Consider the following 22,791-nt stretch of genomic DNA (forward strand, 5'->3'; position numbering starts at 1 on the left):
TGACCTCTCCTGGAGAGAGGGAGAACGCCAGGTCGAGCTCAGAAACCTGCTCGGGCCTTGAGGAGAGCCCTTGAGACCCTAACATCTCTGAGACCTCAACGTCTCTAAAACCTCAACCCCTCTGAGACCCCCAACGCCTCCGAGACCCCCAACGCCTCCGAGACCCCCAACGCCTCCGAGACCCCCAACGCCTCCGAGACCCCCAACGCCTCCGAGACCCCCAACGCCTCCGAGACCCCCAACGCCTCCGAGACCCCCAACGCCTGAGACCCCCAACGCCTGAGACCCCCAACGCCTGAGACCCCCAACGCCTGAGACCCCCAACGCCTGAGACCCCCAACGCCTGAGACCCCCAACGCCTCCAAGACCCCAACATCTGAGACCCCCAATGCCTCTGAGACCCTCAACACCTCTAAAATACCAACGCCTCCGGGACCCCCAACATCTCTAAAACCCCAACACCTCCAGGACCCCCAATGCCTCTGGGACCCCCAACGCCTCTGAGACCAATGTCTCTAAAGCCCCAACGTCTGAGACCCCAATGCCTCCGAGACCCCCAACGTCTCTAAAACCCCAGCGCCTCTGAGACCCCAACGCCTCTGAGACCCCCAGCGCCGTGTTCTCCACCAGCCCTGCTTCCCCAGCAAACCGCCTCAGCAGGTTCCTCCTCCGGCATCACGTACAGGGAGAGATGGGATGCGCACCCCTCTGCCCGGCTGTGGAGAAGGGGGCTCCCGCTGCCAGCACCGACCCCCCCGAGCGGTGAAACCACCCTGCACGGCCCGCAGGCCCACCTTCATAGCACAGCTGGATGTAGAGCAGGCAGTAGACGCAGTCGACGGCGTGCTGGCGAACGCTGGCCAGGGAGTCTGAGCAGCGCGGGGAGAAGAGCGCGATCAGGACACCGAGGTTGTAGAAGGGGATGACGGTCTGTAGGGATGACAAACGCAGGCAACGCTAGCAAGGAGAGCATGGGGACGCTCGTAGTGGGTCCAGTGTTTCTCTACCACCGTGAAGCCCACCCTTGCGTCCCACGGGGAGGGACGGACGCACGGACGAGCCCCGGTGAGGCTGACAGCGGCGGGAGGAAAGGCGCTCAAGCACTGGGTTTACTCACGCTGACGTTCAGCTTGCTCAGGTAGAAGTCCAGCAAAGCGGCGCTGACCTCCACCGCTCGCTGCCGCTCGTGTTCCTTGTTCGACTTGATCCAGGGGCCTAAATGCTACAGGGGAAAAAAGTCAGAGTGGAGAGCAGCAGCTCGGCTGCTTCGCGGCACGCAGCCACAGCGTCCCTCAGCCCAGCGACCCGTGGGGTGGGCGCGGGCTGCGGGAATCACGTCCCTGACCCCACCAGCTCATCCCGGCTCATCCACGGGAAACGCTGGGTCTCTGCCTCCTGCTGAGGCTGCCAGAGAGCTCCTCCACAGCAGCCGTGCTGTGCAGCCAGGCTCTGCCGCAGCAGGGCTGGGGGCTCACTGGGCCTCATGGCATATGGGGGAGTGAGGACCCATCGTGAGATGGGTCCGAAGAAGCTGCCTCGCGGCCTCGGGGCGGCAGGCAGGCACCTCGCTTTCCCTGCTTCCCCCTGAAGAACCCACCAAAGCCAGGCTGTGCCTACCGCAAACATGTCCTGCAGCCCATGGGGGGTCAAGTTCCTTTGCAGGAGGCTCTTCAGCAGGTCTTTAAGGGCACTGATGGTGTCACCATACAGCATCTAAAGAGGAAAGATGGATGAGAGGCTACACAAGCGCTGCACCTTGTCCCAGAGCCAGCCCAGGCATCAGGGAGGGAGACATCTCTCCCTGCACCTATGCTCAGCTTGTAGGACCCTCCCAGGCATTGGGTGCCAGGATGGAGCTGCCTCCAGCTTCGCAGGGAAACACAGCGGGGACTGAAACCCAGTTTGCAAAATCCCCCTTCACCGGAAGCGCTGGGCCATGACAGGCTGGCCAGAGCCGAGCCCGCCAGCACAGACGCTTCAGCGCAGACTTTCCAGAAGGGAATTTGGTCCTTCTCCCACTTGGGGTTAAATTCCAGTGAGCCCAGTCTGAATGAGCCCTCTGAAGGTGCTTAGAGTTTCCTTCCAGGACTTACTCTGGGATAAAATAAAAATGACAAAGCTTCATAGGATGGAAGGGAAGGAGAAAAAGATTATTAATTGAAACTTTTAAGCCAGATGCTTGCAAACACTAGCCAGGGACAGTGGGAGCCCCGGGCTCCTGCTCTGCAGCTCACCTCGGAGGAGCCGCAGCAGCGGCAGGCGATACGGCGGAGCTCAGGGCTGCTCCGCAGCCACCCAGCAGCTGCAACAACTTCATTAGCAGCATGTTATTTTCATTCATTAAGCACTCAACCACAACTGAGAAGCAGCTGCAGCCTTTCAAAAGCTAGTTATGTAAAGGCCCCTTCTACCCTGCAGGGTTTCCAGGATCATTTGATTTTTCCCCTCGAGGGAGTTCACGCTCTTATTAGCAGCATTTGGACTTGCTGATAAGCTCATATTTTCTCACTTGCTATCAGAACACAGAAGGGCCAGGTTTTTTCAAGAGATAAGTGAACAGAGGAAACGGTGTAGAGTTCCCCCGAGGTGCCCAGCTGAATTGAAAACAGGCCTTTCCCACGGCTGATCTGCTGCCAGGGAGATGCTGCGGCCACCGGACTGCGAAAAGGCACCTGGGCGCTGCCCCCAAAGCAGCGGCCCGGTGCGGCCGTGACTGCAGCTCCTGTGCCACAGAACAAAGCCGTCTCACCCCGCCGGCGGCCCAACGTTAGCCCCCCGCACGGGCTTTGTGCTGCCAGCGCCAGCTCGAGGCAGGCGGGCAACTGAGCAGCGCGGGCAACCGCCTGCCTGCGCCATGTTCCGCACCTCCTTGGGTAAGGCATCGCTTCCGCTCTCCTCCCGCTCCTTGCCCGGCTCCAGCGGCGGGAGGGCGAGCACGCCAGCGAGGCAGGTATCCATCAGCTCCGTCCTGTCGGGGTCACTGAGGTGGGGCTCCAGGATGCTGATCCCAGGTTAAGGAATCAACACGGGAGCACCTGTCAGCCAGTGAAGCTGGGAACAAAGATTTTAATACGCTGACTCGACTCTGTCCTAAGCGGCACAGAAGCAGGCGGAGTGTTCCTAGTATCTGTGTCAGGATCTGCGACGTGCTGAGTATTTTTAACCGGCCCTCAGAAGTCATCTTGGCGCAATGGAGAGCGCGGTGCCCTTGGCTCTGGTTTGCACGAAGAGCCTTTACTGCAGAGCCCGACGTGAAGCAAGCCTGAGCGCGCAGGGGAACGCGCGCTGGCAGCCGCGCCGACCAGGCCAGGCCCTTCCACCCTGCCTGAATCCCAGAATCCTTCAGGTTGGAAAAGACCCTCGGGATCATCAAGTCCAACCCTCGGCCCGACTCTACAAAGTTCTCCCCTACCCCACATCCCCCCACAGCTCATCCAAACGGCCCTTAAACACACCCAGGGATGGGGACTCCACCCCCTCCCTGGGCAGCCTATTCCACTCTCTGACCACTCTTGCTGGGAAACATTTTTTCCTCATGCCCAGTCTGAACCTCCCCTGGTGCAGTTTAAAGCCGTTCCCTCTTGTTCTGTCACTAATTCCCTGGGAGAAGAGACCAGCACCAACCTCTCTACAATGTCCTTTCAGGGAGCTGTAGAGTGATGAGGTCTCCCCTCAGCCTTCTCCTCCTCACACTGAACAGTCCCAGCTCCTTCCATCGCTCCTCACAGGATTTATTCTCCAGGCCCTTCCCCAGCTCGTTGCCCTCCTCTGCACTCGCTCCAGCACCTCGAGATCTCTCTGGTATTGAGGTGCCCAAAACTGGACACAACACTCCAGGTGTGGCCTCACCAGTGCGGAGTGCAGGGGGACTATCACCTCCCTACTTGTGCTGGTCACACTATTTCTAACACAAGCCAGGATGCCGTTGGCTTTCTTGGCCACCTGGGCACACTGCTGGCTCCTGTTCAGCTGCTTGTCAATTAGAACCCCCAGATCCTTTTCTTCCAGACAAGCTGGGCCTGGCCCAGCTCTCTGAACATGCCCGGCCGGTGAGCGCGCCCCAGCTCTGCCCAGGGGACGTCGGGGAGCCCCGGCTCTGCCCAGGGGACGTTGGGGAGCAGGGACCAGGCTCTGAGAGCGCAGCGGCCCCGTGAGCCGCGTTCCCGCAGGGACGGCCGCAGAGGAAGGATACACCAGGTAAGTGCAGGTGATCATCGCCCGCTGGCGAACCGGTGTCCGCATCGCCTCCAGCGGTTCTGCTTTTATGAACTCCTGGAAGGCAGAACAAGGTCACATCCAGCCCTGTCTCACCCTAGGCCAAGCTTTAGGGTGATTTAGGAAGCCCAGCCTCCTCAGGAGCCACACTGTGTTAACCCGACACCCCACAAATGCTGCACAACCACCCCCCACCTTGGGCAATGCAGCCCCGGAGCTGCAGCACCCAGCGTCGCCCTCCCACCGCTCGGCTCCCCGGCGCCCGAGGGGCAGGCAGAGCCCAGACCACAGCTCTGCGGGCCCAGGGAGGCCGCAGCCCACCCCAGCAGAGCCCGGCAGACACACAGGGACGGGGCTCAGCGGGGCAAACTCACACACCTCCTTCCCCCAAGGCCCCCCAGGAGCTGCTTTGCTTGTGCTTAACCCTCAGCAACGTGGGTTGGGAACCTCCCTGCCGCATCCTCCAGGCCAGCCCCGAGGCACAGCCCCTCCGGAGATGACTCTTACCACCATCTGGGCCACAAGCTCAGCTTTGCGGGAGAAGATGAAGTCCCCACACTTCACGCCGTTGTAGATGGCTTGGCTGATCATGCAGATGCTCCGGATGAGGCACAGCTTGAGGGTCAGGTCCTGAAAGTAAAGCCAGGGTGAGGAGCAAAGACGAGGCTTACCACAAACCATAACTCAGCCCATCCAGCACTGGTGCCCCTCCAAGAGAACTGGTGCTCAGGCTGAGCTCAACAGCCTGGCCTGGGAGTCAGGAGCCCGTTACAGGCTCTGAGGTGACCGGGGAGCAGAAGGACACCCTGTCCCAGCTGGCCCCCACAGGGTCCCAGCCCAGCTGGACACCAGGAGCCTCTGCGGGGCGGCATGTGGGAGGAGGAAAGTCCTCCGGGGTCTCCCTCCTCTTCGCCGAGCCAAGGCCCCGAGCTCGCAGATGCTCAAGGCAATGCCAGAAGTCACCAGGGGCTCTTCCTCCTGTGCAGCCTTGGGGTCTAGGACAGTCGCCACGGGGTTGAGAGGAGGCACCCCAATTAAAAACGCTCCCCTCACCCCGCCAAGAGCCCCTCAGGAGGGCAGGGAGCCCGGGGAGGGGTTGGGGGAGAAGGTCCCCAGCTCAGGGGCCGGAGATGCTCTGCAGAAGCTGTTAGTGCCAGCGGGAGCCCAGAAGGAAAACGCATTAGTGGAACCCAGAGAAGGAGTCCTTGGCCTGACAGTTCAACTTGACAAATGCCTTTTTTTCTCGTTCAGCCTTTCAAAAAAGAGAAATATAAAAATACAGCTCCTCATGGCCCCCAGGACAGTAATCTGGGTTTTAATATCTGCCCGCTGAATGATTGTTCCGAGGGGAAGCAGGAAAATTAGTGGATTTTAGCCGAGCGGTGGGTTGCAGCTCGGTCCCTGGAGTCCCCAGGCTTCCCCAGCGCAGCACGCGTGTGGGGAGCCAGCGGGGCTGCCTGGCCACATTCTCGGCGAGTGCTGCGCCGTGCCAGAGCCGTGCCAGAGCCCCGAGCACTGGCCAGAGCCCCCCAGGGCAGGCACGGCTCATCCTGCCGCGGCCCATGGCCTCCCGGGGACAGCTCTGCGAGCTCCAGCCACTCTGCATTTCACCACGGTGATGCCCACCCAAGCCACGCTTTCACCTACGGCTCCTGCCCTGCCACAAAGGCATTTTTCTCTTCCCTTTTGCTGTGAGTTTTGGTGCTTTCAGGCAATAATTCCAGCACAGGGGACCAGGTTGGGGAGCCCAGGGCGGGAGCTGCTGCAGCTCTCCCCCTCCCCATGGGCAGAGGAGTGCTCCTCTCGAGGGGAACCCTGAGCAAGAGGCAGACAGAGAGAGCAGGAAAGAGCAGAGAATAGCTCAGATTTAATGCCTCACACTGTACCTTGGTTTCTACCTTTATTCCCAGAACCTGAACAAGTGAAAAAAACAAAACACATTAGCAATGCACGAGGGAGTGGACTCTGCAGTGACCGACCTTCTCCCAGGGGCTGCCCGCGGGTCCCAGCAGGCCCCTTCAGGCGGAGCATCCGGAACGGCCCGGCTGCTCCAGCTCGCCCTCCCCAGGGACGACGGGGCATCCCCACAGCTCACCTTGGTGTTAAAGTACTGGAAGATGTTCTTCAGGATGTCTGCTTCGATTCTGGACAGCACCAGCTCCTTGGGTGCGTACACAGCGACGTAGCCGTAGCACAGGATGAGGGTGCTCTTGATTTTCTCCACTTCGTTGTCACTACGGTCCTGTTATGGCAGATCAGAAAGTTCACGGCGGGGGCTGGAGGCTCTTCCCAGGCCTCACGAGGAGGTGGCCCGCCTAGAAGACCCTTAGAAGTCCCCCGAAAAGACAGGGCCCCCCCCGAGAGTGTTTTGGACCTTCGCTTCCCTCCCTTTGTGGCGGCAGCGGCCTTCAGAGCTGCGCTCCCAGCACGCCCCGTCCCAGGCACGAGCCCCCATTTGCCACCGAGTGTCCCTGGCCAGAGCCCTGCGGGGAAGCAGTGAGCCCCAGCTTGGCTGAGTTAACCAGGTTAACTGCTGGTTAGCTCCCGTGCTAGAAATCAGCCCATTAACGAGCGCTGCTGAAAGGCTTCACCAGCACCATCCCGGTTCGTGGCCCTTGTGCCGCAGCAGGGACGAAGGCTCCCTGGCTGCACGGGGGCTCCTCACCCAGCTCCCGGGCTCTGGGCGCCTCAGTCGTGGGCCACAGGGTCTCGTCCGTGCCCAGGCAGCGCTAATCCTGTCCCTCAAACAGCCACTCTTAGAGAGGGGGGCTTAAAAACAGCTGCCTGGCTCAGAAAATTTGAGGAAAGGTTTTCGCTGCTGGCGCTCGGGGCACAAAGGGGCGCGCACACGGGGGTCACCATCAAGCACTGATGTGGGTGACGGCCAAACCGCGCTCCCCACGGGGCCAGGGTCCCCCGACGGACACGGGGGTCAAGTTCCAGCTTGCTTGAGCCCACCCAGCGAGCAGCTGCCTCGCCGGGACATGAGGCAGTAGGAGCGTGGGGCTGCGTGAGGCCGAGCGCAGCTCTCAGCAGAAGCAGGGGGTGTCCCAGCCCCGGGCCAAACGCACCGAGGCAGGAAATAAGGTGCTTTGCTGCTTTCCCAGGCGCCAGCACGGGCCGTACCTGCAGCAGCCTGCGGGAGCCTTTCGCTGTGGCGCCGTGGGAGCCCGTTGGCTCTTACCTTGAAGATACTGAACAATCCCACGGATTTCTTGAAGACATCAGACCGAACAAAATCTTCCAGCTTGGCCAGGGTTTCCTCCAGGTGATTTATTGCACATATCCCAAAGCAGGAAGCCAGTCCCTGGAGGAAGCAGAGAAACCACATTAGCAGAAGGCTATTAATTCACCAGCCCCAGCTGATGCTTCAAGTGAGCCTTGTTTAGCAGTTTAATTCCCAGCACCTGAGCTGAGCCCAGCTGGGCACAGCCCTGCCAGCGCTCCCCTCTCCCAGGACAGGGACCTGCTGCCGGGGGACTCAGGGCACAATCACGCTGTCCCTGTCGGGGTGACAGGCTGGGACGCAGCCCGAGAGGAGCCCCGGGGACAGGCCCGACACGACACGCTCTCAGGTGGGCAGATGTCAGCCGCTCTGTGGGAGCCCAGGCAAGCGCTCCAGCTGGAGGCGGGTTTAGCAGGTCCTGCTCTTCCTGCTCTACCTCCAGGAGGTCTCACGAGCCGGGCTGAGACTCCATAAACAGTTTATTCAAGAGCTGCCCTTGACGGAGCTGCATGAGCTGGAGCCAAGCCAGGCGCTGCTCGCTCGTGTTTGCGCCACGCTCAAGGGCAGCTGCAGGCGAGGGGAGCGAGCCCGAGCAACGCGGCTGGGCCGAGTTTAAGGGGAAGGCGGGGAGCACGCCAAGCCAGAGCATGAGCCTGGCCAGGACAGGCAGGAAGAGCTCGACCCCGAGCTCAGCTCCAGGGTAGCAAATGAGGGTCTGAGCTGACTGGGAAGAAAATGCTGCAAAGCATTCACAAGCAGATGATTTCGGTGGGGCCTGTAGTGATAGGACAAGGCATAATGGTTTTAAACTAAAGATTCAGATGAGATCTACGGAATAAAACTTTTTACTTGGAGGGTGGTGAGGCACTGGACCAGGTCACCCAGCGAGGGGGTCGATGCCCCGTCCCTGGGAACGTTCAAGGTCAGGTGGAACAGGGCTCTGAGCGACCCGAGCTGGTGGCAGATGTCCCTGCCCGTGGTGGGGGGTGGGACTGGATGACCTTGAAGGGTCCCTCCCACCCCAAACCCTTCGCTGAGTCAATGACTTGAGCCCACGAGCTGGAGGTTGCCCAGGAAGGGTGGAGCAGCAGCAGGTCTGGGAACACAGAGGTGTCACCAGCCAAGAGCTTCTGGAGCCCAGAGGAACGTCCCAGCAGCTGGAAACACTCTGGAGAGCGGAGGGAGACCCCGCTGCAGCCCCCAGGGTAGCACCAGCCCCGAGGAGTGGGAAGAGTTAGGTCCCCTCCCTGCCGCAGGGACAGGGCAACGCAGGACGGTCCGAGGGGGCAAGAGCTCACAGCGAAGACAGGAGTTAACACTGCAGAAGACGGAACATTTCGTGATTCAGCCACACTGATTTAAGAGGTGGCTGTCAAAGAGGGGTGCTGGGCCCATCTGACCCCCTGGCAAGCCAGGACAGGCAGCCAAACCAGAGGAAAACTCCCGGTTGTCTCCTGGGGCTCTGCCTTAACTCCCCAAAGCTGTGGGGCTACACGAGCCCCAGGCCAAGGCTGGAGCAGGAGCCAAAAGCCTCCTGGCAGCAGGCAGAGGCTCACGGGGAGCAACGGAGCCTGAGCAGCTCTGAACGGCCCAAAACCTCCAGAGACCCTCCAGGCACTGAAGGATATGAGGGTGCAGTCATGAAGGTGAACAAGGCCAAGCGCGAGGTCTTGCACCTGGGTCTGGGCAAGCCCCAGTATCAGCGTGGGCTGGGGGGTGGGCAGACAGACAGACGGACGGAGAGCAGCCCCACGGAGAACTGGGGGATACTGGGGGGTGACAAACAGGACGTGAGTCGGCACCAGGCGCTGGCAGCCCAGAAAGCCAAGTGTCTCCTGGGCTGCAGGGAGAGGGAGGGGATTGGGCCCCTCTGCCCCGATCGGGGGGCTCCAGCTCACAACAGACACGGAGCTGCTGGAGCAGGGCCAGAGCAGGGACACGGAAATGGTCCAAGGGCTGGAGCAGCTCTGCTGGGGGGAGAGGCTGAGAGAGTTGGGGGGTTCAGCTGGAGAACAGAAGGCTCCGGGGAGACCTTAGAGCGGCCTCCCAGGACTGAAAGGGGCTACAGGAAAGGGGGGGGGAACTTGTCATCAGGGGGGAGGGATAGGACGAGGGGGAACGGGTCTAAACTGACAGAGGGGAGATTTAGATTAGATAGAAGGACGAAATTCTTCCCTGTGAGGGTGGTGAGACCCTGGCACAGGTTGCCCAGAGAAGCTGTGGCTGCCCCCTCCCTGGAAGGGTTCAAGGCCAGGTTGGACGGGGCTTTGGGCAACCTGGGCTAGTGGAAGGTGGCCCTGCCCGGGGCAGGGGGTGGGACTGGATGGGCTTTAAGGTCCCTCCCCAACCCACACCAGTCTGGGATTCAATGATTCCCCGAGAAAGCAGCTCTGCCAGCACGCTCAGGGCTGGGGAACAGCATCCTGTCCCGGTGTGGCCCACACTGCACCCACGGCACACCTGCACCTCACCCAGCCTCAGCCCTCCGCCGCTGGGCTGCCACAGGTGGGCTCTCACCACTCTTCCAGGCCCGTTCACCCAGATGCTGCCACCCCCACCCCACCTGCCATTCTCCAGGAGTTAGGAACCCCAGGCCAGGCCCGGTGGGAGCGGGGCAAGGAGCTCAGCACCATTGGATTGCTGTCCTTGTCCCTCAGCAGGACCCTCGGGATGTTTGCACAACTCCTCACCTCCCGTTCTGCCTCCTCGTGGTATCTGGCTGTTTCCAGGAGTTCCTGGAGCTGCTTTTGCACGAGGTCTTTGCTGGCGCATGCCCCAAGTGTCGTCCCGATGCATTTATACAGGAAATTCTGGAAGAGCAAGAGGAACATCAGTGCCCCGCGAAACCCGGCGAGCCCTCGCAGGCAGCCTGAGCTCCGGCCCACACCCACCGCTCCCGGCAGCGCCGAGGGTGCGTGGCCCAGAGCCAAGGGGTCCGCCAGGGTCTGGCTGTGAGCACCAGGGTGCTCCGGGGCACAATTCACATCGAAGAGCTGCCAGCATCCATCAGAGCCAGGAACAGGTACAACAAAACCCCTTGTTCCTGCCCAGAAACAAAGTCACCGCCACAGCGTGAGCACAAAGGCAGATTTTCCAGTGATCCCTCAACAGCCCCGAGAGACCAGCCACGCTAGGCTCAGCTCCCACTTGTAGAATTTTAAATACAACTCTGGTATATTTGAAATAAGATTTTAAGGCCCAGTGAAACGTGCTCAGGGCATCGCTATCCTGTGACATTCCCAAGGCAACCAGAACGCTGCTCAACAGGCCTGAAAAGTGTTCTGAGCCTGCTGCTTGGATAGTCCCAGCCCAAGGCTGGTTTAAAACCCCGTCAAGCTGATCCTACAGAGGCAGTTTTAACAAAGGATGGTTAATTGACCAAACACTGGGGTTTTGCCACATTAAGAGAATTCAGTATCTGGAAAGCGCTCGCTCTAGCTAAGCCTTTCATAGAACATCTTCAGTGTTTGCTCAGAATTGGGCGAGATGAAAACTACTGGAAGAAAGATGCAGAAGGTGATGACCCGAAAAATGACCCTGAAACTGAAGCGAGGATTGGGACCAGAAGAGAATTTGGCTGCGACAGGGGTTGTAGTGAATTTTAATAAGTGATGAGAATCAAAGGTTGAGTGAAAACTTACAAAGACTTTGGACTTAGGTAATAGATTTAGAAATAGTGTATGAACTGTGCGAGGCCTTCGGGCATTGGCCACTCACTGCGGTGTTGGCCCAACTCTGAGTGTTAATAAAGCAAACCCAGAGATACCCCCAGTCTGGGGAAATTCTTTAATAGAGTGCTCCCACACCCCCTGCAGAAACACCAAATCCTTCAGCAACAAGTTGGGTCTGACCAGCACAGGCCAAGCAACGCAGCCTAGCCGGGACCTTTCGAACCAACAATTTGGCTGTGGACTAACCAGGATTTTATTTTCGAGCCACCTCGCTACCCTCCTGCTATTTCTTCTTCCCCGCTAACAGCCCTGTCCCTGTGCCAAGCCACCAGCAGAACGACGCTCTCGGGAAGCACCTGCCCCTGCAAAGACGCAGCGGCAGGACGGGCACTGCCCGCCTGTTGTCCCCCCCGCTGCCACGCTCACCTTCTCCAGCACGAAGCCGTTGTAGCTGTTCAGCTGCCTGCACATCTCCGTCACAAAATGGCAAATCCACGTGTTGTCAGAAACGGCCGCCAGCGTCTCCTGGAGGAACTGGGGGAGGAAGAAGCCGTCAGGCACCGCGTCCTAACAAAGCTGCGCCTGGCGAAGCCAGGAGCCTCGGCCGGGAGGGGTGGAGCAGTGCATTAAATCAAACGCGGGGGGCTTGGGTCAGACCTACCCCGGAGCCTTGCCTGCCCCGAGCTCACCGCGGGAGGCTGCCCGCCCCAGCGCGGGTCCTGCCAGCACCCCCTGCCCTGCCAGAAATGGGCCTTTTTCCTCAGAAATGGGTCTCTTCCGAGCTAAATTGCACCGAAGTAACACTGCCGACATCAGAGGAGCAGGATGAGCCCTGCTCAGTTTTAATTGCTTCTCCATGCCCTATTTCAAGGCTCCCAATTAAGCGGGGAGACACTCCTGGGACCGCTGGTCCCCGACCCCACCAGCCTGAAAGCTCGTTCCTAATGTGCCCCACAGGGACCCTCCGTGCCGACCTGCGTCTCCGCTTCCAAAGCGACGAGACCCGGCAGCGTGACGGCGAGGGACCCCCTCTGCTGCCACAGGCGGGGCAGGCAAAGGCAAATCCCGGCCTCTGCAGACCCAGCCCGGGCTGTGCACAGAGCCTTGGTGAGCCCCGCCCAGGGGGGCTCCGGAGCTGGTCGCCGCTTGCCCTCCCACTGCCCCGTTGCCTCCCCGGCACGAGGGCCCTTACCAGCAGCAGCTTCTCCTCCCACTCCTTCTGGGACAGGGAACTCTCCGTGTTCTCTAGGAGAAAGCACATTGTTTACACTGGTTTCCCATCCTCACCATACGTCCCGCAGCAGGGACAGACCGCTCCCCAAACACTGCGTGTCCTGGACTCGACACAGCGGGGCCAACTGCCTGAAAGACAGGGGCAATTAGCAACACCAGGGTGATTAAAGTCCTCATTAAAATATCAAACAGCACTTCGTCAATGTACCAAGGGTCAGCAGGCTGGTGGGTAGCACCCCACCCTATTCCCAGACACCCCCGAGTGTCAGGGTGCACACAGCCTGGTTTGGAGGAGCAGAGAGCTCCTCCCAAGCAGAAGCCCCTTCCTACCTTCTACGTGTTCCACCAGGAGAGGGACCTTCTTGCTCCAAAGCTGGTCCAGCGCGGGGTGGACACTGTAATGCAGCACACCCAGCAGCCGCAGGGCAGCCGCCCCCCGGCACTCTCCTGAGTATGGCTGTGAAGATACAACCTGGAAGGTTGGGGATGGAACAAAAACTGTTAGTGCAGAGAAAGGCACTAAGTGAGTCAGAATCCCAGAATCCTCTCGGTTGGAAAAGCCCTTGAAGCTCCTCCAGTCCAACCATGAACCTCACCCTGACCGTTCCCAACTCCACCAGATCCCTCAGCGCTGGCTCAACCCGACTCTTCAACCCCTCCAGGGATGGGGACTCCCCCCCTGCCCTGGGCAGCCCATTCCAACGCCCAACAACCCCTTCTGCAAAGAAATCCTTCCTAAGAGCCAGTCTGACCCTGCCCTGCCACAGCTTGAGGCCATTCCCTCTTGGCTTGCCGCTGGTTCCTTGGCTCAAGAGATTCAGCCCCCCTCTCTGCACCCTCCTTTCAGGCAGTTGCAGAGGGCCAGGAGGTCTCCCCTCAGCCTCCTCTTCTCCACACTAAACCCCCCCAGTTCCCTCAGCTGCTCCCCATCACACCTGTGCTCCAGACCCTGCACCAGCTCCGTTGCCCTTCTCTGGACACGCTCGAGTCATTCAAGGGCCTTTTTGGAGTGAGGGGCCCAAAACTGAACCCACTCATCGAGGGGCGGCCTCCCAAGGGGTAAGATCTCTCCCCTGTCCCTGCCGGCCACGCTATCGCCAATTCACATGTTCTGAAAACACGAGGCGAAGCCCAGGGATGCAATAATGGGAAGCGATCGATCGTTACACCGCAACAAAACTACAGCGTCCCCCTCCCACTCCAGCTGTTGATAGAGAAATGTTGCCGGGAGAGAACATCCCCTCGCACCCTGGATTCAGCTCTGGGTGAAGGGGAGCAAACCCCCAAGGGCTGAGGAGTCTCCCAAAGCCCTGTGAGAAGGGTGGGAGCTCAGGCAGGGCCAAGGGGGACTCTGAGATGTCACAGCCTCCACGGAGATGCCCCAGTGTGCCGGGGAAGGGGGTGCAGGGTGCTTTGGGATACAGACACCTCTGCCTGGAGCAGTGGGGTGGAACAGGGGGCATCTCCCCCGCCTGCTTCGGGGGCAGGCTGCTCTCAGTCCGTCTGGGAGAGAGTTGGGAAGGCGTTTTCCTGGGATTATAAGCAGAGAGAGGAAGAGCTCTGCCTCCAGGCCACTCACCAGCAGTCTTGTCGTTAGAGCGTAGGGCGAAGGAAGGTTTGCTACAAACAGAAGAGGAAAAAAAAACAGCCTGAGACAGCATCTCCCACCAAGCCGGCCAGCGACTGGCATATGAGCCCCGAGCGCCGGCACCGACTGTCGGGGAGGCCAGTACTGACCATTCAGGTCGTAACGGATAAGGGAGGCGTTTTCTCCCTCCTCTTGCTTCTTCGTGGCCAAATACATGAGGCTCTTGCAGAGCGGGGTCAGGGCATTGGTGAACTGTATCGGGGTCACAAACTCCAGGAGGTACGGCCACAGGACCTGCCGGGGGAGGGGGAGCGCGGCACTCGCCCTGCCTGCTGGCATGGGGCGGCCGCCAAGAGCCCGGCTGCAGGGTGGAGACGCTGTGGCGGAGCACGGGCCCGAGCAGGAGAGGAGGGGAAACACCAGGTCAAAGCCTGTTGCCAGCGGGGAAAATCCCTGAGGCCCCTCAGCCAGCGCTGTCCAGAGGTCTCAGTGCTCCACTCCAGCAGCACCAAAGCTCCAGCCCAGGGTGTTCCCCTTCATCGACTCACGGGGGGGAAAGGGACCTTAAAGCCCATCCAGTCCCAACCCCCCGCCCCGGGCAGGGCCACCTTCCACTAGCCCAGGTTGCCCAAAGCCCCGTCCAACCTGGCCTTGAACCCTTCCAGGGAGGGGGCAGCCACAGCTTCTCTGGGCAACCTGTGCCAGGGCCTCGCCCCCCTCACAGGGAAGAATTTCTGCCTTAGATCTGACCTAAATCTGCCCTCTGTCAGTTTAGACCCGTTCCCCCTCGTCCTATCCCTCCCCCCTGATGACGAGTTCCCCCCCCCTTTCCTGTAGCCCCTTTCAGTCCTGGGAGGCCACTCTAAGGTCTCCCCAGAGCCTTCTCTTCTCCAGCTGAACCCCCCCAACTCTCTCAGCCTGTCCTCACAGCGGGGTGCTCCAGCCCCCCGAGTATCCTCTGGCCCCGCTCCTTGTCACTTCCAGCACCGCTGCCTTGCTCCAGCCTCAGAGCAGCTGGCGGGAGGGTACGCAGGGCTCCTTGGGAGGAGCTTCCCAACCCCAACCCTGCGCCACTCCCAGAGGGACGGGGATGGGAGCGGGGACAATCCCCATCCTGCCTGGCAGAGGGGCCATCCTGCCCGTCGCAGGGGTGGTGCGGGCCATGCTGAGGGCAGCGCGGCAGCTCCGGGGCCAGTCCCTGGGGTGGAAATGCCGGCGCAGACTCACGTTGTTCATCCTGTCCACAGTGGTGCTGAGGAGAAAGAGCGTATTGATGCTGATGCTCTGGACGCTGTCGCTAGCGAGGTCATCGGCGTCTGGCAGCTGCTTTTTGGGCTGCTGGAGGAGAGGGAAAGCGCAGGTCAGCACGGAGGTGGTGGCTGGCACCCTCAGTGAACGCATCTCCATGTAGACACGCTGGGTAGAACCCAAAAGCCTCCCGGTTCACCCCCAGCACGTGCTCCAGCTCTCCCCACGGTGCTCAGAGGGGCGGCAGGAGCCCCAGACCATCGCTCCTGCTCCTCTGGGAGGGAAAACGGGATGAGCCCGAGGGTGGTTTTAGTTTTAGTCGTGCCCACGTCTCAGCTGGACACGCCTGATCCAGCCTTGCAACGCGGGGGGCATGGAGGGGCAGGAGGTGACACCCCCGTGTCCTGGCTGGTGTCCTTTGGGGACAGGGACAGCTGTCCCAGCAGCATCTCTCCCACCCCCGAGGTTTGTCCCGGCTCCGGAGGGAGGAACCACAACCTGTGTTTGGGGGAAAGATGGGGAGGAAGCTGCAGCGTTGCTGTGTGAGGGTTGGGGCGGGGGGGCGGTGGCAAGGGCGGGCATCCCGAGGGGCTGAGGTGGGGACCCTGCACGGGGACAGGAGCGTGGGGCAGTTGGGATGCTTTGCTCCCGGAGCAAGGGCTGCCCACGGGAGGGTTCGGGGGGGCGGGGGGCGAGGCTGCAGGCAAAGCACAGCAAAGCACCAGCCTCCTGCCAGCTGCTCCGCTCGGAGGAGAGCGGCGGCTGCACGGGAGAGCTCGGCAGGCCCTGACCCTAATAACCCTAATAACCCTTAACGCTACTAACCCTAATCCCTAACAACCCTAAGCACCCTAATAACCCTAACCTCTAACCCTTACAACCCCAGCCCCTAACAATCTTAGGACAACCCTAACCTTTAACTCTAACCACCCTAATAACCCTGACCTCTAGCCCCTAAACCCCAACCCCAAAAAACCTTAATAACCCTAACCCCTAAACCCTAACCCCAAACTCTAACCACACTAATAACTCCAACCCCTAAACTCATACCCTAACCTCAATGCTAATAACCCCATCCCCTAAACCCAACCCAAATAACCCTAACTTCTAACCCCCAACCCTAAACCCCAACCCTCACCTTTAAGCCCAACCCTAAACACTAACTCCAACCCCTAAACCCAGCCCCAACCCCTGACCCCAACACATGACCACCCCAATAACCCTAACCTCTAACCCCTAACCCCCAATCCTCACCTTTAACCCCTAACCCTAAACCCTAACTCAACCCCTAATGCAACCCCTAAACCCAACCCCAACCCCTGACCCTAATAACCCTAACCTTAACCCCCAAGCCTAACTCCCAAGCCTAAACCCTAACTCCAACCCCTAACACAACCCCTAAACCCAACCCTAACCCCAACCCCCGCCACCCGCAGCCCTGCCTCCCCCACAGCTCTGCCGCAGAGGTGCCCAGCTCCAGACAGACACTTCCCCGCCCCACCAGGCTCCTTCCTTCCAGAGTTTAAGCCGGCAGGGCGGCGCTTACCGGCTCCGAGGGCAGAGCGCACTGCCGCACCAGGAACTCCAGCATGGCCTCGCCGCCGGGCTGCTCCAGGTAGCCGTGGTGAGCCATGGCGCTGATCACCTGCACCACCGCCCGCTTCACCTGCGTGGGCAGAGCACCGGCACTGTCGGTGGGGAGAGGCTGCGGGCAGGGGGGGTCTGCCTGCTGCAGGGGCCCTCCTCACAGCTGCCCTTCGTCACCTCCTCCTCCTCCTCAGCGGGGAAGGTTATGACGGGTCCCACATGGCCCTTAAGCTGGGTTTGGGCTCGGCCAGCAGCAGCCCGGCACCGCCCAGGACAGTGGCTCATTGCTCATGGCTCACGGCTGCGGGATTTTCCGGAGCGGCGCGGCCAGGAGCCCATGGCCACGCCACCGGCTGCCGCACGTGGTTACATCCAGCAAAGCAACGTTTGTGGTTTGCAAACAGGACGAATCCTGCAACCGCGCAAGGCGAGTTGCCGGCCGGCAGCCCGGTGCTCCTGGACCCTGGGCTGTTCGCAGGCAGCGCTGCAGGCAGGACCACGCTGCCGGCGACGCTCAGATGGAAGAGTCCCCCTGCGCTCCCCAACATCGGGGGGTATGTCCTGGGCACGCTGGCACAACAGCCAAAAGCCCAGCCAGGAGAGAGACGGGGCAGGGAGCTGGGCTGGCAGGGGCACGGGGCACGGCTGTGCAGGGCCCCCAAAAGAAACCCTCCCCCCACAGCGCCCTGCGGAAGAGCAGAAGCTCAGCTTACCTTATTGTTGCTGTCTTGTAGAGGAAGTTTCATAGAGGAAAGAATAAAGGGCTTTTTAATCTCCATTTGAGAGGCTGAAAAAAAAAGGAGAGAGACTCTGAAGCTCGATGACGCTCTTGAACTGGCAAGGACAGAGCTGCTGACCCTGAACATCCCCCCTTCCCGATGGGGAGGGCTCTGTCCCTCACCCCCTTCCCAGCTGGCTGGGATGCAGACTGGCTTCCTTCTCCCCTGACCCTGCAGCCAAGGGTGGGCTTGTCTCCTCAACCCCCTCATCTCACAGAATCACCTGGGTTGGAAAAGCCCTCGAAGCTCCTCCAGTCCAACCATGAACCTCACCTGACTGTTCCCAACTCCACCAGATCCCTCAGCGCTGGCTCAACCCGACTCTTCAACCCCTCCAGGGATGGGGACTCCCCCCCTGCCCTGGGCAGCCCATTCCAACGCCCAACAACCCCTTCTGCAAAGAAATCCTTCCTAAGAGCCAGTCTGACCCTGCCCTGGCGCAGCTTGAGGCCATTCCCTCTTGGCCTGCCGCTGGTTCCTTGGCTCAAGAGACTCCTCCCCCCTCTCTGCACCCTCCTTTCAGGCAGTTGCAGAGGGCCAGGAGGTCTCCCCTCAGCCTCCTCTTCTCCACACTAAACCCCCCCAGTTCCCTCAGCCGCTCCCCATCACACCTGTGCTCCAGACCCTGCACCAGCTCCGTTGCCCTTCTCTGGACACGCTCGAGTCATTCAAGGGCCTTTTTGGAGTGAGGGGCCCAAAACTGAACCCACTCATCGAGGGGCGGCCTCACCAGTGCCCAGCACAGGGGTCAGATCCCTTCCCTGTCCCTGCTGGCCACGCTAGTGCTGATACCAGCCAGGATGCCATTGGCCTTCGAGTCCCCCCACCAGGGACGATGACCAGGGGTTTGGCAGCCACCCTGGTACTCACGGGCGCTGTTGATGATCTGCCTCATGATGAGGAGTGTCCCCACACGAGTCCTCTCGTTGCTGCTCTCCAGCTTGGGGAGGAGGAAGGCCAGCACGCGGTCGGGGAAGGAGCAGGCTGCGGGAGCCAAAGTGACCCTCAGGGACACGCGTCGCCCTGGGGAGGGCCCCCAGCCCAAAGACTGGGGGTGCGTTCACCAGACCCCCCCCACGGAGACATCCCGCCCCACGTTCCCCTCCTCTCCTGAGCACACAGCTCCCCAGGAAGCAGCCTGCTGCCCCCTCACCCCACAAGCCATATTCCTGCCACCGTGTGAGCCCACGAGCCACGTTCCTGATGCCCTGTCACCCCACGAGCCACGTTCCTGACACCGTGTCACTCCACAAGCCACATCCCTGTCACCATATCAGCCCACGAGCCACATTCCTGCCACTGTGATACCCCACAAGCCACGTTCCTGTCACTGTGTCACCCCACGAGTCATGTTCCTGCCACCATTTCACCCCACGAGCCACGTTCCTGACACCGTGTCACTCCACAAGCCACATCCCTGTCACCATATCAGCCCACGAGCCACATTCCTGCCACTGTGATACCCCACAAGCCACGTTCCTGTCACTGTGTCACCCCACGAGCCATGTTCCTGCCACCATTTCACCCCATGAGCCACGTTCCTGACACCGTGTCACCCCACGAGCCACGTTCCTGTCACTGTGTCACCCCACGAGCCACGTTCCCGCTACCGCATCACCCCACGAGCCACGTTCCTGCTGCCCTGTCACCCCATGACCCATGTTCCTGTGGCCCCATCACCCCACGAGCCACGTTCCTGCCACTGTGTCACCCCACAAGCCAGGCTCACCGGCCCGTCCTGCTCTTCCCACCCAGACCTGAGCTTTTCTCCAGCACTTCCAGCACATTTCCTGCGCTCTCGAGGGAGCTGAAGGAGTTTAAATTATACCTCCCAACAAGCGCTGCCCCAGGCTGTCAAAACATTTTGACTGTTAAAAATAAAACCAGTCTGTGGATGCTGAAATTGGAGCAACGCTCGCGGGCATTCGAGAGGCGCGTTTGGGGAGGGGTGGGCGGCTCCGAGGCAGCGCAGCCTGAGGATCGCTGGGGACGAGGGCGGCTCGGCTGCAGCTTTGCCTTCAGGAACGCTCACAGAAAGGGACAGATCTCCCCGCCGTGACTCAGCAGCAGCTCATCACACTGCTGCTCTTTTTCGGGCAACTGCACATGCGTCCGTGCCACAGCCGCTACCCGGAGTAACACCGGCATTAGCAACAAGGAGTAGGGACGAGCAGGGCACCCCCAACGCCCAACTACGCTGCTGGCCATGCCGCAGAGCTCCCAGAGAGCTCTCGGGGCTGCTGCAGCTCAAAAGGCTCTGAAGAAACCCCCGAAACCAAGTCAGGCGCCTTTGGGAAGGTCTCCAGGAGGGGATGGTCAGGCCTGAGGCGGCCATGAGCTCCAGGAGAGCGGAGCTGCCCCCACGCTCCTCCTCGATGCTCACCCTGGACACCAGCCTTCAGGGACATGCAAAGCTACCGCAAGCCTGGAGCCATGGGCTAGAGCCAGGGCAGCCACTGCCACCCTCCCCTCCCTCCCATTTCCCCAGAGTGGCTACGAGATGCCCACGATCTCCCCCAAGCCCAGCTGAGACCAGGGGGAACAAACCCCAGCCAGGGCGCAGCACACCCCCAACTCCCCACGGGGTTCCAGCAGCAGGGACAGCCCCACCACGTCATCCCTTACCCAGGACGGTGAAGCATCGAAGAACCTCGGTGTGATTTTTAACAGTCAAGGGGACAGATGGATCTGCAGGAGCACAAATCTGTTGGAGAAACACCCGTGGTCAGGGACGTTCCCCGGAACGGGCGCTGGCAGGCGGCAGGGCCAGCCCTGGAGAGGCAGAGCCATGCGTGGTGTGGAAATATGGGGCGGGCAAAGCCCTGGGGCTGGGGGTGACAGCAGTCCACGAGCCCATGAGCTCTGCCTGTGCTCCCAGCATCGTGGCGAGACCACCGCAGAACGAGGCGCCAGCTCAGGAGCTGCGTGTTCCTCGGTTAAATGTCTCCCACCATGCACCGGGACTGCCGGCTGCCTCCTCTGGAACCTCTTCACCGCAAGTCAACCCTCCCAGGTGCTCTAAAAATAATTCTGGCCCTTAATTCAATTTACGTTGCAGCAAGGACAAGGTGCATCTGCTTCCTCGGGTCTGCCAAAAAGACACTCAGGGCTGCAAGTGAGCCGGAGCGGCGGCGCGAGGGCAGCCACGGCCCCCGGCCCTGAGTGGCTTCGGCCTGTCAAGAAGCTCTTCCTACAAACGGCACCGTTATCCCTTCCATTGTTGCACATCGCTTTGGTAAAGGGTGTATTTTAAAGGACAGCCTCTCTGCCGGACCCTTCCAAGACTCATAGTTAAGTATTAAAAAAAAAAAAGCGTTCAGATTTGTTTTAAGCCCCAGCAGCATGATTTGAAGAGTTCTGTAGTACAACAGATCTTGCAGCCCTGCAGCTGAGGAGGCGGCTGGGCTCGGCAGCCTGAGAGGGGCTCCTGCACGGTCACTGCCCTCATTTATTCTCAAAAAGCAAACTTTTTAAACGTCCATTGATTTTGGTTTCAATCTGCTGCAGAACTGTGCAGGCAGAGCTGCTCTCACTCCAGACAACTTGGCTGTGCCCGTGACTCCTCCGAGAGACCCGGTAGCAGGGCCCGGGAGCTGGCACAGCACCCGTGAGCAGGGGAGAGGCCGGGAGCCTCGGAAGGGCACAACCCGGGGCCAGAAAAGCTGATCCAGAGGAAGCCTCGAGCCCCACAGAGCGAGCTTACAGCCAGGCTCCAGCGTTACCCCCCCCCACCAGCCCCCTCCCAGGGCAGTGGCTCTGCCCAGCCCTTACCTGGGGGTGGAGGGTGCCCAGGAGAGGGTCCAGCTGCACGTCAAGGCTGCGGCTCCCAATGTTGACAGAGGCTTCCAGGATCTGGCAGAGGCTCTGTGTAGCAAGAGACCAGGTTAGTCCGACGTCAGCGTAGAAGAATTTTAAATATAACCTCTGGTTATTATTATTGCAAATAAGATTTTAAGGCCCAGTGAAACGTGCTCAGGGCATCGCTATCCTGTGACATTCCCAAGGCAACCAGAACGCTGCTCAACAGGCCTGAAAAGTGTTCTGAGCCTGCTGCTTGGATAGTCCCAGCTCAAGGCTGGTTTAAAACCCCATCAAGCTGATCCTACAGAGGCAGTTTTAACAAAGGATGGTTAATTGACCAAACACTGGGGTTTTGCCACATTAAGAGAATTCAGTATCTGGAAAGCGCTCGCTCTAGCTAAGCCTTTCATAGAACATCTTCAGTGTTTTCCCAGAATTGGGCGAGATGAAAACTACTGGAAGAAAGATGCAGAAGATGATGACCCAAAAAATGACCCTGAAACTGAAGCGAGGATTGGGACCAGAAGAGAATTTGGCTGCGACAGGGGTTGTAGTGAATTTTAATAAGTGATGAGAATCAAGAACTAAAAGGTTGAGTGAAAACTTACAAAGACTTTGGACTTAGGTAACAGATTTAGAAATAGTGTATGAACTGTGCGAGGCCTTCGGGCATTGGCCACTCACTGCAGTGTTGGCCCAACTCTGAGTGTTAATAAAGCAAACCCAGAGATACCCCCAGTCTGGTCACTCTGTTTCTTCCTTGAACAGTGGCCTCGCGGCGTCTCAGATGGGCCCTTGCATAAGGATGTGGCCCCCCGAAGAGGAAGCCCCCAGCTCTGATTTAGGGCTGGGTGCTTTTCTCCTTGAGCCCTGCATCTGCGTTCGGTTCCCTCCGTCCTCCCGTCCCGTACGTAACGGTCCTGACTAACACCGGGAGAACACCTGGGCTCCAGAGGAGCACAGAGGAGGACGGAGGATCGTGAGGAGCAAAATCCATTTTCCACAGAGGACACAGCTCCGGTGCTCCCACAAGCCGCCTCTTCCCCCGATGCTGTGGCAGGAGGCCACGAAGAAGCAGGCTGGGCGCTGTGAGCCACGGCTGGTGCACGGTGAGAACACGGAGATGGCAGTGAAGATGGGCTGCAGCCCACTCCGTCCTCCCGGATCAGCGGGCACGACTGCCCGAGGCTGGGCTCGGCAGCGAGAGGGATCACAATGCCGGGAGACGAACCGCCCGTGGAAAAGGCAGCTGCAGCCCAGGCGTGAGCTGCACGACGCCAGCGGTAAGGGAAGGACTAAAGGACCGCCCCCCATCATGCTCTGGGACGGGCAGAGCCGCTGCTTGGTGTCCTGCCTGTGCTCACGGATGGCTGTCGGTGTGGCCAAGCGCAGCCCGACGGGGGCAGCGAGCAGAGGCACGGTACCAACCCACACCCAGCAAGG

At 60.2% G+C, this 22,791-nt stretch overlaps 1 protein-coding gene across 5 annotated transcripts in view; it reads right to left on the reverse strand.

Moving 5' to 3' along the window:
* Positions 1–22,791, reverse strand: part of MROH1 (maestro heat like repeat family member 1) — a 62,085-nt gene that overhangs the window by 23,720 nt on the left and 15,574 nt on the right. For 2 of the 5 annotated variants that reach the window (XM_074889495.1, XM_074889534.1), the window contains 21 exons: positions 21,319–21,411; positions 20,173–20,251; positions 18,418–18,531; positions 17,482–17,555; positions 16,728–16,847; positions 15,161–15,271; positions 14,083–14,227; positions 13,925–13,965; positions 12,676–12,817; positions 12,305–12,357; positions 11,539–11,646; positions 10,132–10,251; positions 7,400–7,522; positions 6,311–6,457; positions 6,102–6,128; positions 4,723–4,845; positions 4,193–4,272; positions 2,866–3,001; positions 1,618–1,713; positions 1,118–1,222; positions 795–930 (listed from right to left, as the gene is read on the reverse strand). In XM_074889495.1, the coding sequence (XP_074745596.1) occupies positions 795–930; positions 1,118–1,222; positions 1,618–1,713; positions 2,866–3,001; positions 4,193–4,272; positions 4,723–4,845; positions 6,102–6,128; positions 6,311–6,457; positions 7,400–7,522; positions 10,132–10,251; positions 11,539–11,646; positions 12,305–12,357; positions 12,676–12,817; positions 13,925–13,965; positions 14,083–14,227; positions 15,161–15,271; positions 16,728–16,847; positions 17,482–17,555; positions 18,418–18,531; positions 20,173–20,251; positions 21,319–21,411 (2,173 nt within the window). The remainder of the gene's footprint in view (positions 1–794; positions 931–1,117; positions 1,223–1,617; positions 1,714–2,865; positions 3,002–4,192; positions 4,273–4,722; positions 4,846–6,101; positions 6,129–6,310; positions 6,458–7,399; positions 7,523–10,131; positions 10,252–11,538; positions 11,647–12,304; positions 12,358–12,675; positions 12,818–13,924; positions 13,966–14,082; positions 14,228–15,160; positions 15,272–16,727; positions 16,848–17,481; positions 17,556–18,417; positions 18,532–20,172; positions 20,252–21,318; positions 21,412–22,791) is intronic. The other 3 variants (XM_074889504.1, XM_074889524.1, XM_074889514.1) reach the window with 3 other exon arrangements.

This window comes from Strix uralensis, chromosome 1, assembly GCF_047716275.1.
Source record: "Strix uralensis isolate ZFMK-TIS-50842 chromosome 1, bStrUra1, whole genome shotgun sequence".
Classification (NCBI taxonomy): Eukaryota; Metazoa; Chordata; class Aves; order Strigiformes; family Strigidae; genus Strix; species Strix uralensis.